Raw genomic sequence first — 12,383 nt, 5'->3', positions numbered from 1 at the left:
ACTTAACGACTGAGCCACCCAGGTGCCCCAAGAAAATGTTTTAATATATAATATTAATGTATTCATCTTTATGTCAACCCACCCATAAAATATAATTAAAAAAATTTTTTTTTAATCAAGGAAGGAACCCTTGAAAACAAGTGTGTAGGACCCACCAAAGTCTTAATGTGTGTGTGGGGAGAGGGTGTTTCTTCTACCACTGACAGCTCATCTTGGACTCCCAGGTATTTAACTGGCCACCCCCCCCTTTGAATGCTCCCCCAGAGGCCACAGATGGGTCTAAGAGAACCAAGGTTCTCCAACAATCCCAGGGTCAGAACAGACTCCTGCACCCAGGCTTAGAAAATGCCCCTCTACACTGTTACATACTTGGGCAAAGGGCAGTAGGGAGCTGGGGAGGGGTTCAAGAACTGTGTGGGAAGGCAGAGAGGGGAAATACTATGTTCTAGAGTGAGTTTATGAATCGTTACCACCCCTCTGATGCTGACCCCATAGAGGAGGAAGCTTGGGTTCAGAGAGGTTGAGACACTTGCTCATACTCACACAGCTGGGATTTAAACCTTAATAAGTCCTTGATCTGACACCCAAGCCTAGGCACCGATCTCTGGAACCCCTTCCTCAGCCACTGTGGGACCTTGGGCAAAGCATAAAGAGCAGCTTCTGTGAGGACCACCCCGCCATCCCTGAAGACTGTTCCCTTTTCTCCATTCCTGCTCCTTCCAGAGCTGATCCTGTAGGATCTCTGGGCCTCAATTTCCCCTTTGTGCGTGTGTTGGGGCGGGGGTCTCCCTCTAGTAACCAGAAAGGGAGGGAAAGGGGAGGACTTGGCTCCCCCCACGCCCACAACGAGGCCCCAACTGCGGCGGGTCTTCCCGGAAGCCCACCTCCCGCGCGCGCCGTCCCGCGGCAGGAATGGGGCTCGGCCCCTTTAAATCCCGCCCGGGCAGGCCGGGCCCGGACCGCGCCCTTCCCGGATCCGCGCCTGGGAATCGCTGCCCGGCGCGCGCCCCCCGCGCTCCCCCGCGCCCAGCCCGAGACCCCGCGCGCCGCCGACCAGCGCCAGGCCCGCGGGCACAGCGGCCGTGCGCATCATGAGCCGCATCTACCACGACTGCGCCCTCCGGAACAAGGCGGTGCGGAGCGCGCGGCTGCCGGGGGCCTGGGACCCCGCCATCCACCAGGGGTAGGCCCGCCGCGCTCTGCCCCCGCCTCTCCGACCCCCTGGGCCGGCCCTCCGGCCCCGGCTTGGAACCCGGGCTCCGGGATTGGGGAGGGGACCGCGGTCCGGGTGCGGGTGGGAGGGAAGGCAGACCTGGCCACAGCTACCCCCCCACCCCAACGCTCCCCTGCGCCCTGCAGCCGGAGCGCACCCCCTAAAACACAGATAGGCTTAAATCTCCCCACTGCACCCCCCCCCCTCCCCGTACCCTTCCCGACGCCTACACGGAGCTCAAAAGCACCGACCTTTGTCTCAACCCCTCCCCAGCCGTGACTATGAACTCCAGCCACTTGCCTCGGCGCCCTGCCCGCAGGCCTTGGCACAGGCCGCCCCGCTTCCCGCCCCGGAAGGGAGGACGTCGTGCAGTGACCCCAAGAGCGCGGGGCAGTTGGCTTGGCGTGGCCGTGGGAGGGCAGTGCCTGCCTGGAGGCGCGTGTGGGCTCGGGATGGGGGGTGGCTGTCGCAGGGAGGTTATGAGAACAAATGGACCATTCCATTTGCAGTTAGAAACGCAAGAATTTGGAGGTGAGGCGGTGGGTAGGGTAAGTAAAGTAGAGCGAGTTTCCATTTTCATGCCCATCCTTTCATGTCCCCACCCCTCTCTCATTTCTGTGGCTCTAAAAAGGGAAGCCTTTGGTTCTGCTTTTTATGAGAACTAGGAGCGGGAAGCGGGGATCTAGTTCCTCTCGGCGAGGGACCCGGCGATCTTGGACTAGTCATAAAACTTCTAAGTTTGGGTTTTCCCGCCATTAAGTGGGTATGAATGAGGAGAAGAATGGAAAGTGTTTTAAAACAGGTGGGGAAAAAAAACAGGTGAAAAAGGAAGATACTTTATAGCACCTTAGACCCCTCCCTCAAATTTGGCTAAATAAAAAAGTAAAATCCTTTCTATTTAGCAAGCACTTAATAGTTTACAAACACCTTCACTTACACGATTTATGCTGTCATCATCACAGAAGCAGTGAGGTGGCTGTTACTCTACCATTTTGTAGATAAGAAGACTGAGGCTCTGCTTATAGTAAGCCCTTGTGGGAGGGGCCACAGCTTGGTCTTGCAGCCTGAGGCGTCCCCCCTACCCTCTGTGCAGAGCCCCAGCCTTTGGGACCCTCGGAGAAATGGAGGAATGGAGGCTCCATGTGGGAAGCACAAAGAAAATCGTTGTTCAGTACCAGGCCTGCTGGGGTGGGGGTGGGGGGCGGCCAGGTGACTAGCAGATGCTTGTGGGCCCTTCTTTTGTCCCAGCGCAGACTCTGGCCTGGGCCGTTGAACTTGTGGTTCTTCCCTGAGGACTGACAGAAGCAGCGGATCCTTTCTTTCTCTCACATCCCCAGGGGAAACGGCGTCCTGCTGGAGGGAGAACTGGTAGATGTGTCTCGCCACCGCATCTTGGATGCCCGTGACAGGAAGGTGAGGATGCCTCCCCGGGGACACCCGCACGGCACTGGCTTCCCGGTCCTCAGCCACCAAGCCATCTCCCTGTGCTTGGCTCTGCCAGTGCCCAGACTTGGGGTGCAGCTCATTCCTGGAGGGGCTTGTAGGGCAGGTGGGGGGTGGGTGGGGAGATAGCAGCCCAAAGGGGCCACTGGGTGGGAAGGGGTCAACTGGGACTGTGCTGGGCGGAGGACAGAGGGCAGGACCTGGCTTCTTGCTGACAAGACAGACCAGCCCTAACCCCAGTGGCGTGTTTGGGGCTGGGATTGGGAGGGTGAGAGCAGAAGGGGTGAGGTGACTGGTTCGGGGCTGAAGCTGTGTGTGAGCTGGAAGGCACTGTGAAGAGGTCCTGTTGCCTTCTGTTTAGAGTGCTGGGAGCCTTGCTGGGTGGGCAGGAAGAATGGCTCTTTATTCTGGGAGGGCGGAGGGCCCAGATTCCTGGCTTCTGGTCTGGTGGTTCCCGCTGCCCGAGGGCCTGATGGCCAAGGTCAGAGCGGGTTAGCAGCCTGTGCGGGTATGACGGGGTCAGCAGTGACCTTCCCCTTTCTAGGTACCAGGTCTGTTCCTGGGAGGTCTCATGTCCTTGGAATTTTTTGGAATTGCATTATTTTAAATGTACTGGTGGAATTTGCTTTTAGAAGGAGCTCTCCCTTTGCAAAGTGGTGAATCTCTTGGCATGGGCTCGCTCGTCTTTGAATACCACTGTGTGTGGCTGGGCACTTTGGGTTTCTGGGACCTCCTCGTGCATTACAGGTGGGGACGTTGGGGTGGGAGGTGGGTTGCTGTGTGCAGGGCCTTTGTCCAGCCTACAGTCTGTGTTGTTGACCCTGCCGGGGGCCGCATCTCCCGTGTCTGCACGCCTTCTTCCCTTGCGCTCTCACGCCCCTGGGATCATGCCGTCTGTCACCCCGCCATCTCAGGTGTGCACAGACACACCTCTGCTTGCCCGTGTCGCTTTCCCGAGCACTAGTTCTGAATTTCCAACCTCTTCCATACAGCCCCACTCTGGTGTGCTGACCACCTTAGCTCCTTGGTCTCTAAGGCCGCGCTCATCTCCTTGCCACTGAGGCAGGCCAGAGGCCTGGTTACTCAGAGCCTGTTGCTGTTCTGCGGCCCAGGGGAGAGCCTCTGCTCGCCCACCCCCTCCTTAGTGTGCAAGTCCGCAGCGTAGACAACCAATCCAGAGCCCCCAGCCAGCCTGCCCAGCAGAGCCAACACTAGTAACTCCAGCCTGATGTGGGGCTCTCTTAGCCCGGCCCGAACTTGCCTCCTCTGAGTTCCTCCTTCCTCGTGATAAGGCAATAGACCTCCCAGCCGCTGGTCACAGGCCTGCAAGCCCCCACTGTCTCTTCCTCCCCTCTCCCCGAGGCCAGCCGTGCCTGGTCCTGTTGGCCTGCTCCCTTGACCATCCCTTCCCTGGCCCTTCCCTTCCTCTTTCCACTGGCCTCACGTGGGCCTCAGGAACTTCGCCTGTCCTCATCGAACTTGCACCTGCCCCTCCTTCCTTCTGGCTGCCCCCAGCGCTCGTCCTTGCCCTGCAGCCAGCTTGTTTCCCGAAAGGCATCTCTGAGGATCTCGCTGCTGCTGAGAAACCTTTGGGGATTCCTTCTTGTCTACCAGATCAAGTCCAAACTCCCAAGTACCAGCTCAAGGCCCATCTCAAACTGATCCTACTTGCATTCTTAGCCTGGGTGCCCACGAGGCCTCTGCGTGCCCTGCGTTGCTCAGACACGCACATGGGACCTTGACTTTGATTTCGTACCTGTCCCAGGCTTTGAACAGTCTCCCTACACCCTTCCCCGCCCCCCCGCAGTCGTAGGTCTCTCCAGCCTTGGAGACCTTGCCTTTTCTGTTTCTCCTAGGAGGTGGATTCCTCTTCTTCAGTCTCTGGGAGCATGTCGTCCACCTGCTTGTATTAGAGTAGCTGGCAAACAGCGTGGCCAGCTCGCTCCGTGTCTCCCACTGTGCTTGCTCCTCTATCCTCTCATTGAACCTTTACAGCACTCCTGAAAGTAGACAGCACGTTGTCCCCCTGCCCCAGGGGAAACTGAGGCTAGGAGGGATTTGCCTCAGGTCCCACATGTGTTGGAAGAGGCACAATGGCCGCCCTCACTCAGAACCCTTACACAGCCCTTTCCATGACACTTTGGCTTCTTTCACTCCTGCTTCACAGTATTTGGGGTCCTTGGTGCTTGGGTTATGGTTTTGTGTCTGTGTTTTCTGTCTCTGGCTGGGTGGAGACCGTGGGGTCAGGCCCGGGGCTTGCCGTCTCATGGCTGTCTACGTGGTTCATTTTGTGTGGCAGGTGCTGTACTAAGCACACGATTGGATGAATGAATGAATATTGGGCCGGGGGTGGGGGTGCATCTGCCCAGCTTGAATATCTTTTGGCGCTGAGGTGGGATTCAGGGTGGAGGGAGAGGTTGGGGGGGCAGTTTGCAGTGGAGCCCTGTGGGAGTGTGTGTGTTGGAGGATGGGGGGAGCGAAGCACCCCCCTCACTCTCTCTCCGGCCCCAGGAGCACTACTCTGTGCTGTACATCAGGCCCAGTCGCATCCATCGCCGGAAGTTCGACCCCAAGGGAAATGAAATCGAGCCCAACTTCAGCGCCACCAGGAAGGTGAACACGGGCTTCCTCATGTCATCCTACGGTAGGTATCCTCCATCCTTCCTCCCTCAGGGCCTCCCGACCCTGTGGCCTTTCTGTGTCTCTAGGGGTCTCGTGGCCCCTACTGAGTGTCTTAGTTGTGGTTGGCCTTGAAGCCCATGTCTGGCCTGAGGGACCCTGACTGGACTCCTTCCTGCCCCCCCATTCACTCAGAGGATCCCCAGTGCCCCACCTCAATCCCCAGGGCCTGGCTGGCCTTCCACCTCCTGCCGACTCCTGCAGTCGGGCAGAGTCGTCCATGTACCCGGCTCTGGGCTCTCACTGCCCTTGTGCAGAGCCTCCATTTTCCTGCCCAAATTCCCATGTGATTCTTAGGCCCTTGGTGACTTCATTCCTCTTTCCAGCAGGAAAGAGGGGCGGCCAGCGGGCCTGTTAGGAGGCTGTGATGGCCGGATTAAGGGCCTGTCGGTGAGGATGGAGAGTGGACAGATTGGAGACAGAGGAGGGACAGTGGCCTCAGTGTTTGGAGACGGGGAGAGTGAGGGAGGAGTCAGGGACGACCCTGGGGTTTGGGCTTGGCTGCAGGTGTGGGGAGAAGAGTTCTGTCTGGGACGTGTGGTCGCACTTCCGGGGAGAGGTCAATGTCCACTGGGGCCTTGGGGACACAGTTCTAGAACCCAGGAAGCGGGCTGGGCTGGAGGCACATGTTTAGGAGTCATGACACACCGCTGGTACTGAAGCTATAAAAGAGGATGGAGTCGCCCAGGAGGCCATCTTGGGGAAGAGCAACCACAGGAGAACAGGGAAGGAGCCTGTAAGGGGCAGGAGGAGGGACCCCTGCAGAGGGCTGAGGGAGAGGGGGAGCCCGTGTGTCCCTGAGGCTCAGTGAAGGTGGGGTGTGGAATATGAGGGAGAGGTAGCAATGGGGTCAGGTGCTATCTCGGGCCCAGTAAAGTGGGGACTGCGGAGCCTCCGGCAGGCTCACAATGAAGAGCCTCCCAGTGACCCCGGTCAGGGTGGGAGTGGGGGTGGGGGGCGTCTGAAGTAGTGGGTGTCAAAGCCAGAATTCAGGAGGGCATTAAGGAAAGATCCAGTATGGAGAAGGAGAGCCAGGTCCCCGAGGAGGGGGAGGGGGTGGGATCTGGAGCCCAGATGGAGGAACTGGCTTGAGGCGGGAGGGGGACCCGTGGTCCTTTGAGACAGAAACAGAAGAGAAGGAAGAGAGGTTTCATGTGCTTATCGGTAAATTGACAGGTGGCGGCAGGGGGTGAGTAGCCCCACCTCTGGCTTCTGCTATCTTGGGAAGTGGAGGTGAGGAGGTTTGTCTGAGGGACGTTAAGCAGGGCGAGGGCTGAGCAGAAGGGATCTGTTCAAAAGCCCTTGGTGGGAGTGAGGCATCTGGGGAACCCCAGAAAGCATTCCTGACAGAGCTTGGAGGTTTTACACCCTGACGGAAGGGGGTGTGGGCTCCCTGGGCTGGCTGGCTGCTCTCCAGCAGAGCCCTGCCCCCGGCTGCTGGTGTGGAGAGGACCACCTGCAGGACCGTTTGGGGTTGCTGAGGTGGGAGGTCGCTGTGCACACGTTCATGAGGTCTCGGGGCCTTGTGAGTCCTCCTGGCCCTGCAAGTCCTCACTGCTCAGTCTGGGACACCGCTGCCCACCCCCTGGTCCCCAACCCGGGATCTGCAGATTTGGGACATTTGGGGCAGGCAGGTGAGGCTATTGGAATCCTCCCTGAGCCCCAAGCTTTGCCAGGATGGGGATGAACAGGCCGAGGAAGAGTATGGGGATCACCACCATTTGCTGCTCATTACAGCAGACCCCAGCCCAGCCCGGAGACCCTGAGAGCCTGGAGAGAACCCTGGCTCGTCACTGGGGACTCCGTGGGAAGGCAGAATTCTGTGGGGGCTTGGGATCCTGCCTCCCCCACTGACTAGCTGTGTGACCTTGGGCAACTCACCTGACCTCTCTAAGCCTTCATTTTCTCCTGTGTCAAAAAGGACTAATTAAGACATTTACATGCATTGAGGGTCTCCCACGCGACAGACACTGTGCTGAGTGCTTTACGTGTGTTACTTCACTTACACCTCACATCAGCCGTATCAGGTAGGTACCGTTTTTATCCCCATCTGTCAGGCCCAGAGAGGTTAAGTCACTTGCCCGAGCTCACGTGGCTTGTAAACAGATCAGCACCCGGCAGCCTGGCTCCAGAGCCCACGCCCGTAACTCCTCTGCCAGGAGTCCCCCCGGTGAGTCCCGGCACCATGGGGTCGCAGAGCTCTACCTTCAGGTGCTTATGAGTATGTAGAACACTCAGGCCTCCCCTGGCTCCTGAAAGACCCCCCTGCGTGCTTGCTTTTCCAGCAGTAACGACCTTCTTGTGCTGTGTGCCTACAGAGGTGGAAGCAACGGGGGACACGGACAGACTCACGCCCGAGGCGCTGAAAGCACTGATACAAAAGTCAGAGCTGCTTGCGCTGACGGAGAGCCTTACCCCCGACCAGACAGTGGCGTTCTGGATGTCCGAGTCAGAGATGGAGGCGATGGAGCTGGAGCCGGGGGTCGGGGTACGGCTGAAAACTCGAGGCGATGGCCCCTTCCTGGGTGAGTATGTCCCCGTGGCCTGAAGAGGCTCCTGGCCTCCTGTCTGAGGCTCCTCTACCCCTCCTGCTTAGAACGCATGGGAGCAGGCCAGGTCTGCTTAGTCCTGAGATTTAGTCCTAAGTCTCTGGACAAGTGCCCTGGGGCCAACAGCCTAGACACTCTGGATCCTGGGGTGCCGCCCAGTCCCGTGGTTCCTGTGGGTGATGTCTCCTATCTAGTGCCTCGGGGATCACACTCAGGGCCTCCCCGAGGGCACCCAGGTCTGAGAGAACAGTGGTTTAACCCAGGCCTCGGAGACCCCAGCAGAACAGGCCAGCCCCCCCAAAATAGGGAGATGGGCCATTCAACTTCTTCCCTCCTTTCAGAGTCATTAGCCAAACTTGAGGCTGGAACAGTGACCAAGTGTAATTTTGCTGGTGATGGAAAGACAGGGGCATCCTGGACAGACAACATCATGGCCCAGAAGTCTTCGGAGGGAGCCACAGCGGAGACCCGAGAGCAGGGGGACGGGGCGGAGGACGAGGAGTGGGTAGGTCAAGAGAGATGACTGTGGGCCCGGCATTGGTACAGTTTACCTCTCGGCAGGAGTTTTGTCTGCACGGGCTGAGGTTGGGTGTAGGACAAGAACGCAGCAGCACACATTTCACACCCCCAGCTGTGGTGGAATTCCACGGGATTCCTGAGTGTGTGTTAGCCTCAGGAAAGTTCTTTTCAAGGAATGAACGGTGACCACTTGAGACCTTTCTTTTTGGTGGGTCTGAGCTGTGCCAATCTACAAGAAAGTCCCAAAGATTGATAAAAGCAAGGGATGGAAAGAACGGACTATGGAGGGGAACCTGTGAAACCTGATGCCGTTAAATCTCCAAACATTTTCACTTCCAGTGAATACATTAGCCATGTTGTGGCAGCTGAGCTGAATGAGCATTTTTTTTCCCCGTCCTTCGTTCTGGGCTCCCTGCCCAAAGTGGCTGGAAAATGGCTGGCTTGGTCCTCACTAGGTTGGGTATTTTTTTTTTTTTTTTGCCAAGGATCAGCCCCCTAGTTGATCTTTAGTCTATCCACGGTCGATGTGTTTTTCTGAAGCGTATTTCACCCGAAGATTTGAATTGATGTCAAAAGGCCCCAAATTGAACATTTAAAACAAAGTCACAGAAGAATGGGCTATTTACCTGGGTGATGCGGATAATGATACTTGCCAGAGAAAGCAGGGCAGAAAGAGTGGAGGGTCTGGAGTCCCCTCAGAATGAAAAACAATTAGAGCCACCAGACCCGATCCCTGGGCCCGCTCAAATGAGGTGAAGCCAAGAAAGGTGGCTGAGGGTTCCACTGGTACCCCTCAAGGGAACCCTTGTTTGTCTGATGACTTATAGGAGACTTTTATGAAATGCGCTCTGTTCATACCTCTTTACTTAACCCCGAGGACGACTGAGGCGAGTGGGAGTGAAGCGCCTCCCGGGCCCACCAGCACTGCTGAGAATCTCTTCCATCAACATCGACTCTGGAGTTCGAGGGAGCGGTCCGCCAAGCCTTCCCTGGTTCTTCCTACAGCTGCCATGGAATGCTCTTGGAATAAGCAGTGCTAAAATCAAATCCAAGACGGTGACATGAACAGTGGCGCCCCATGCTGTGGCTCATGGAGGGGCCCTCCCTCGATGTGCGTCTAGATCTTCTAGATGTTTCCGTGGTGGCCCTTGCCCTTAAATGGCAGCCTTGTTTCTGGAAGCAGTCAGTGGAACCAAACTTGGTCTTTGTGTAGACTTGGGGAATGTCCCTCATCTGCATGCAGAGTGGCTCAGGGGTCCCTTCCTCTGCCCTCATATTTTCTCCTATACCTTCCACGCCTGCTCCCCCCCCCCCCCCACCCCCCCGGCCCAGTGCTCTGAGTTATAGTCTTTGCTCTCCTGTTCAAACCTCCTTGTCCCCTCTGTGCCCTTTTCCTCCCCTAGACCTGCCAGTTCTTTATTCCTCCTCTGGTTCTCTGCCACACTGGGGGGTTGCTGTCTCCTGACCTCCCTGGCTGCTTTGCTGGGGATGCTGTTCTCAGGGAGGCCTAGAGTCTTCACAGGTGTGGCTGGCTGGTCCCCACCTTTCAGGCTCACCCTGCCAGGCCACATTTTGATAACACCTTTTCCGCTATCGTTCTGTACTTTGAGAACTTTTTATGAGTGAGTAAATCTTCAGAAAAGGATTCCTCTGCATTGACCGGGTTATGTCAGGTATTAACGGTCTTCCAGCTGAGCAGTGATCCTGTAAGAAGGAAGCCATGTCTTTTTGATCATGAACATCGCCTTGCTGGGTAGTGCGCCCGCACTCAGATCCAGGACGGCTTGTGGAGTTGAAATCCACGTGTCCTAAGAATGGGGCAGAGACTTGGTGGCATTTGGATCCTGCTGGCCTCAGGGACAAGAGAGGGTGGTGGTGAACTAACAAGTGTTGAGCCCCCTAATGTATCGAACACGGCACTAGATGCTTTCCATGATGATAATCGTAGCCACTGACTGTCGAGTGCTTCCTGGTGCTAGCGTACATATCCCCTGCTTTTCAAAAGTTATATTAGGACACCTGACGTTCATGAAAGACCTACCTCAGTACCTGTTTTTTCTAACCAAAAGAAATCTGCGTTTTTATGAAAATAAGGCAAAAAAAAAAAATGAAAATAGCGTTCAGCATTTGTTTCACAGGGAGCCATTATAGAGGCCGCGCACCCCAAGTAGTGAGAGCGACCCCACCAGTCTCCTCTCCTGGGAACATCTATGCTTTACTTCAGTTGATTTCGTGTGTGTGTCAGCAAGATGTGCCCAGAAAAGCCTAAGAAAACGCTCAAAAATTTTTCCATATAAATGAATGGTGATTGCTTCCTCGCTGTCTCTCATTTCAGTTTACAAAAGGTTTCGTAGGAATGCTGTACTTTTTGGATAGTAGGGGAAACTTGTACTTGCTAAGCACTTGCACTATCTTACTTCACTGTCACAGCAATCCCGTGAGGTATGTGTGATTATTATTCCCAATTTTTTCCATATGATTCCGAAGCTTAGAGGCTCCATCTATAGTATATAGAGGAAAGAGGAATTTCAACCCAGGCAGTCAGATTTCAAACTCTGTATTCTTTACTGGGTTATTCTGCTTCCACATGTACACTACAGGGAAGAAAAGGGGCTTCAGAAAGGTTAAGGCTACTTGCCCAGATTCACAGCTGCTAAGTGGAACAGCCAGGATTTAAATCCAGGGCTGTCGAAAGCAAAGCTTATGTTCTTCCCCCGTCCTTTGCCTCCTTGGCCTACAGAAGGACCTTGGACATGGGGGCCAGAGGAGTCCTGGCTCTGTGAAATGCGGTTATATTCTTAGACTTTAGGGAACTTGCCTAAACCCCTGACTGATGGTCTGCCCAGGCTGAAATCAGTTCTATTGGTATTAGCAGTTGAGCAGGTAATATTACGCTTCCAGAATTTATTACTATGGTTCCAATTTTCATCTACCTTCTTGCATATTTGAGCCTGGGCTTGACAATATGGCTGTGAGGCTTGGGATTCACACTTCAGTGAGGCCACCTGAAGTCACAGGTCACTGGTCTGCTCACGATCTCTTCTGTTCTTGTTGCCCTTTTCTTAGTTCAGACCCTTGTGACCTCTCACCTTGACTGTTATAATAGCTGCCTCCCTGGTGTCCTGTGTCTGAATGGGGCTGGCTGGGTGTTGAGCGTGCTGGGGCCTCAACCATGGGGGTGGCCAGGGAAGTGGTTAAGCAGCAGGAGAATGGGGGATATTGACTAGAATAGAGACACCTGGTGAGGGCGCCCTGCTGCCCATAGCACTGTGGCCAAAGGGTATGGCAAGGTCATATAGGCAGGCCACCATTCCAAAAAAAGGAGGTCCGGTGTGTCAGTGGGGGAAACCCTGGGCAACAAATGGGCTTAGTGTCTTGGGTGGGCGGGGAAGAGATGAAGGACAGGTGGAGTGGCGGGTGAGGGGAAGAGAGGAAGGAAGGGGGGGAGGGAGAGAGAGAGGAAGGAAGGATGGAAGGGAGGGAGGGAGAGATGGAGGGAGAAAGGAAGGAAGGAAAAGGCCTTTGTGGCTGGAGCTCAGAGAATGGGTGGAGGTAGAGGTTGTTTGAGATGATGCAGGAAATCAGGCATGACATTTTTAGCATGTTAAGTATTTTAGGACTTTATCCTTAACTTCCTGGAAGCCAGTGATTCTGGGGAGAGTGATACGATTTGATTTGTTTCTATCAAAGATCACTTGACTGCAGAGAAACTGAAGGCAACAAGCCCAACTGGGAGACTGCTTTAATTGTCACAGTGAGAGGCTAGAGTAGTTTGGTGTATAGCGACGGGAGTGGAGATGGAAAGAAATCCAGGTAGATGGAGGAGGAAAGGGACTCCCCAGCAAGACAAGAGCACCTGAAAAGCCATGGAGGTGGGGGAGGGGCCCGCTCTTGGAATATACAAATTGTGTACATGATTGTTATTATACCATACCTACACATAAAATTTGATAATCCTTTTTCAATTAATGTTATATAAT

The 12,383-nt window shown here is 55.3% G+C and overlaps 1 protein-coding gene across 3 annotated transcripts; it reads left to right on the top strand.

The window, feature by feature from the left end:
* The first annotated feature begins 993 nt into the window (after positions 1-993).
* ARPIN (actin related protein 2/3 complex inhibitor) lies at positions 994-11,787 on the top strand. Of its 3 annotated transcripts, XM_021680670.1 has the most exons (6): positions 994-1,183; positions 2,551-2,626; positions 5,168-5,300; positions 7,654-7,860; positions 8,226-8,389; positions 9,281-9,362. In XM_021680670.1, the coding sequence occupies exons 1-6, from the start codon at positions 1,092-1,094 to the stop codon at positions 9,287-9,289; spliced, it is 681 nt and encodes a 226-aa protein (XP_021536345.1). In that variant the 5' UTR covers positions 994-1,091; the 3' UTR covers positions 9,290-9,362. The 3 variants fall into 3 exon arrangements, with proteins under 3 accessions (XP_021536345.1, XP_021536342.1, XP_021536343.1); XM_021680667.2 differs by lacking the exon at positions 8,226-8,389 and having other exon boundaries at positions 9,281-11,787; XM_021680668.1 differs by lacking the exon at positions 9,281-9,362 and having other exon boundaries at positions 8,226-9,227.
* Positions 11,788-12,383: the final 596 nt, after the last annotated feature.

Source organism: Neomonachus schauinslandi, chromosome 9 (assembly GCF_002201575.2).
Source record: "Neomonachus schauinslandi chromosome 9, ASM220157v2, whole genome shotgun sequence".
NCBI classification, from domain to species: Eukaryota; Metazoa; Chordata; class Mammalia; order Carnivora; family Phocidae; genus Neomonachus; species Neomonachus schauinslandi.
Note: the sequence above shows the minus strand (reverse complement) of the source record. Positions and strands in the feature narration are given on the sequence as shown.

Excerpts from the sequence above, each read along its gene's own strand:
- ARPIN (XM_021680667.2), top strand. The coding sequence starts at position 1,092 with ATGAGCCGCATCTACCACGACTGCGCCCTCCGGAACAAGGCGGTGCGG. Across the intron at positions 1,184-2,550 it reads GACCCCGCCATCCACCAGGG|GGGAAACGGCGTCCTGCTGG; the intron begins GTAGGCCCGCCG and ends TCACATCCCCAG. Across the intron at positions 5,301-7,653 it reads CTTCCTCATGTCATCCTACG|AGGTGGAAGCAACGGGGGAC; the intron begins GTAGGTATCCTC and ends GTGTGCCTACAG.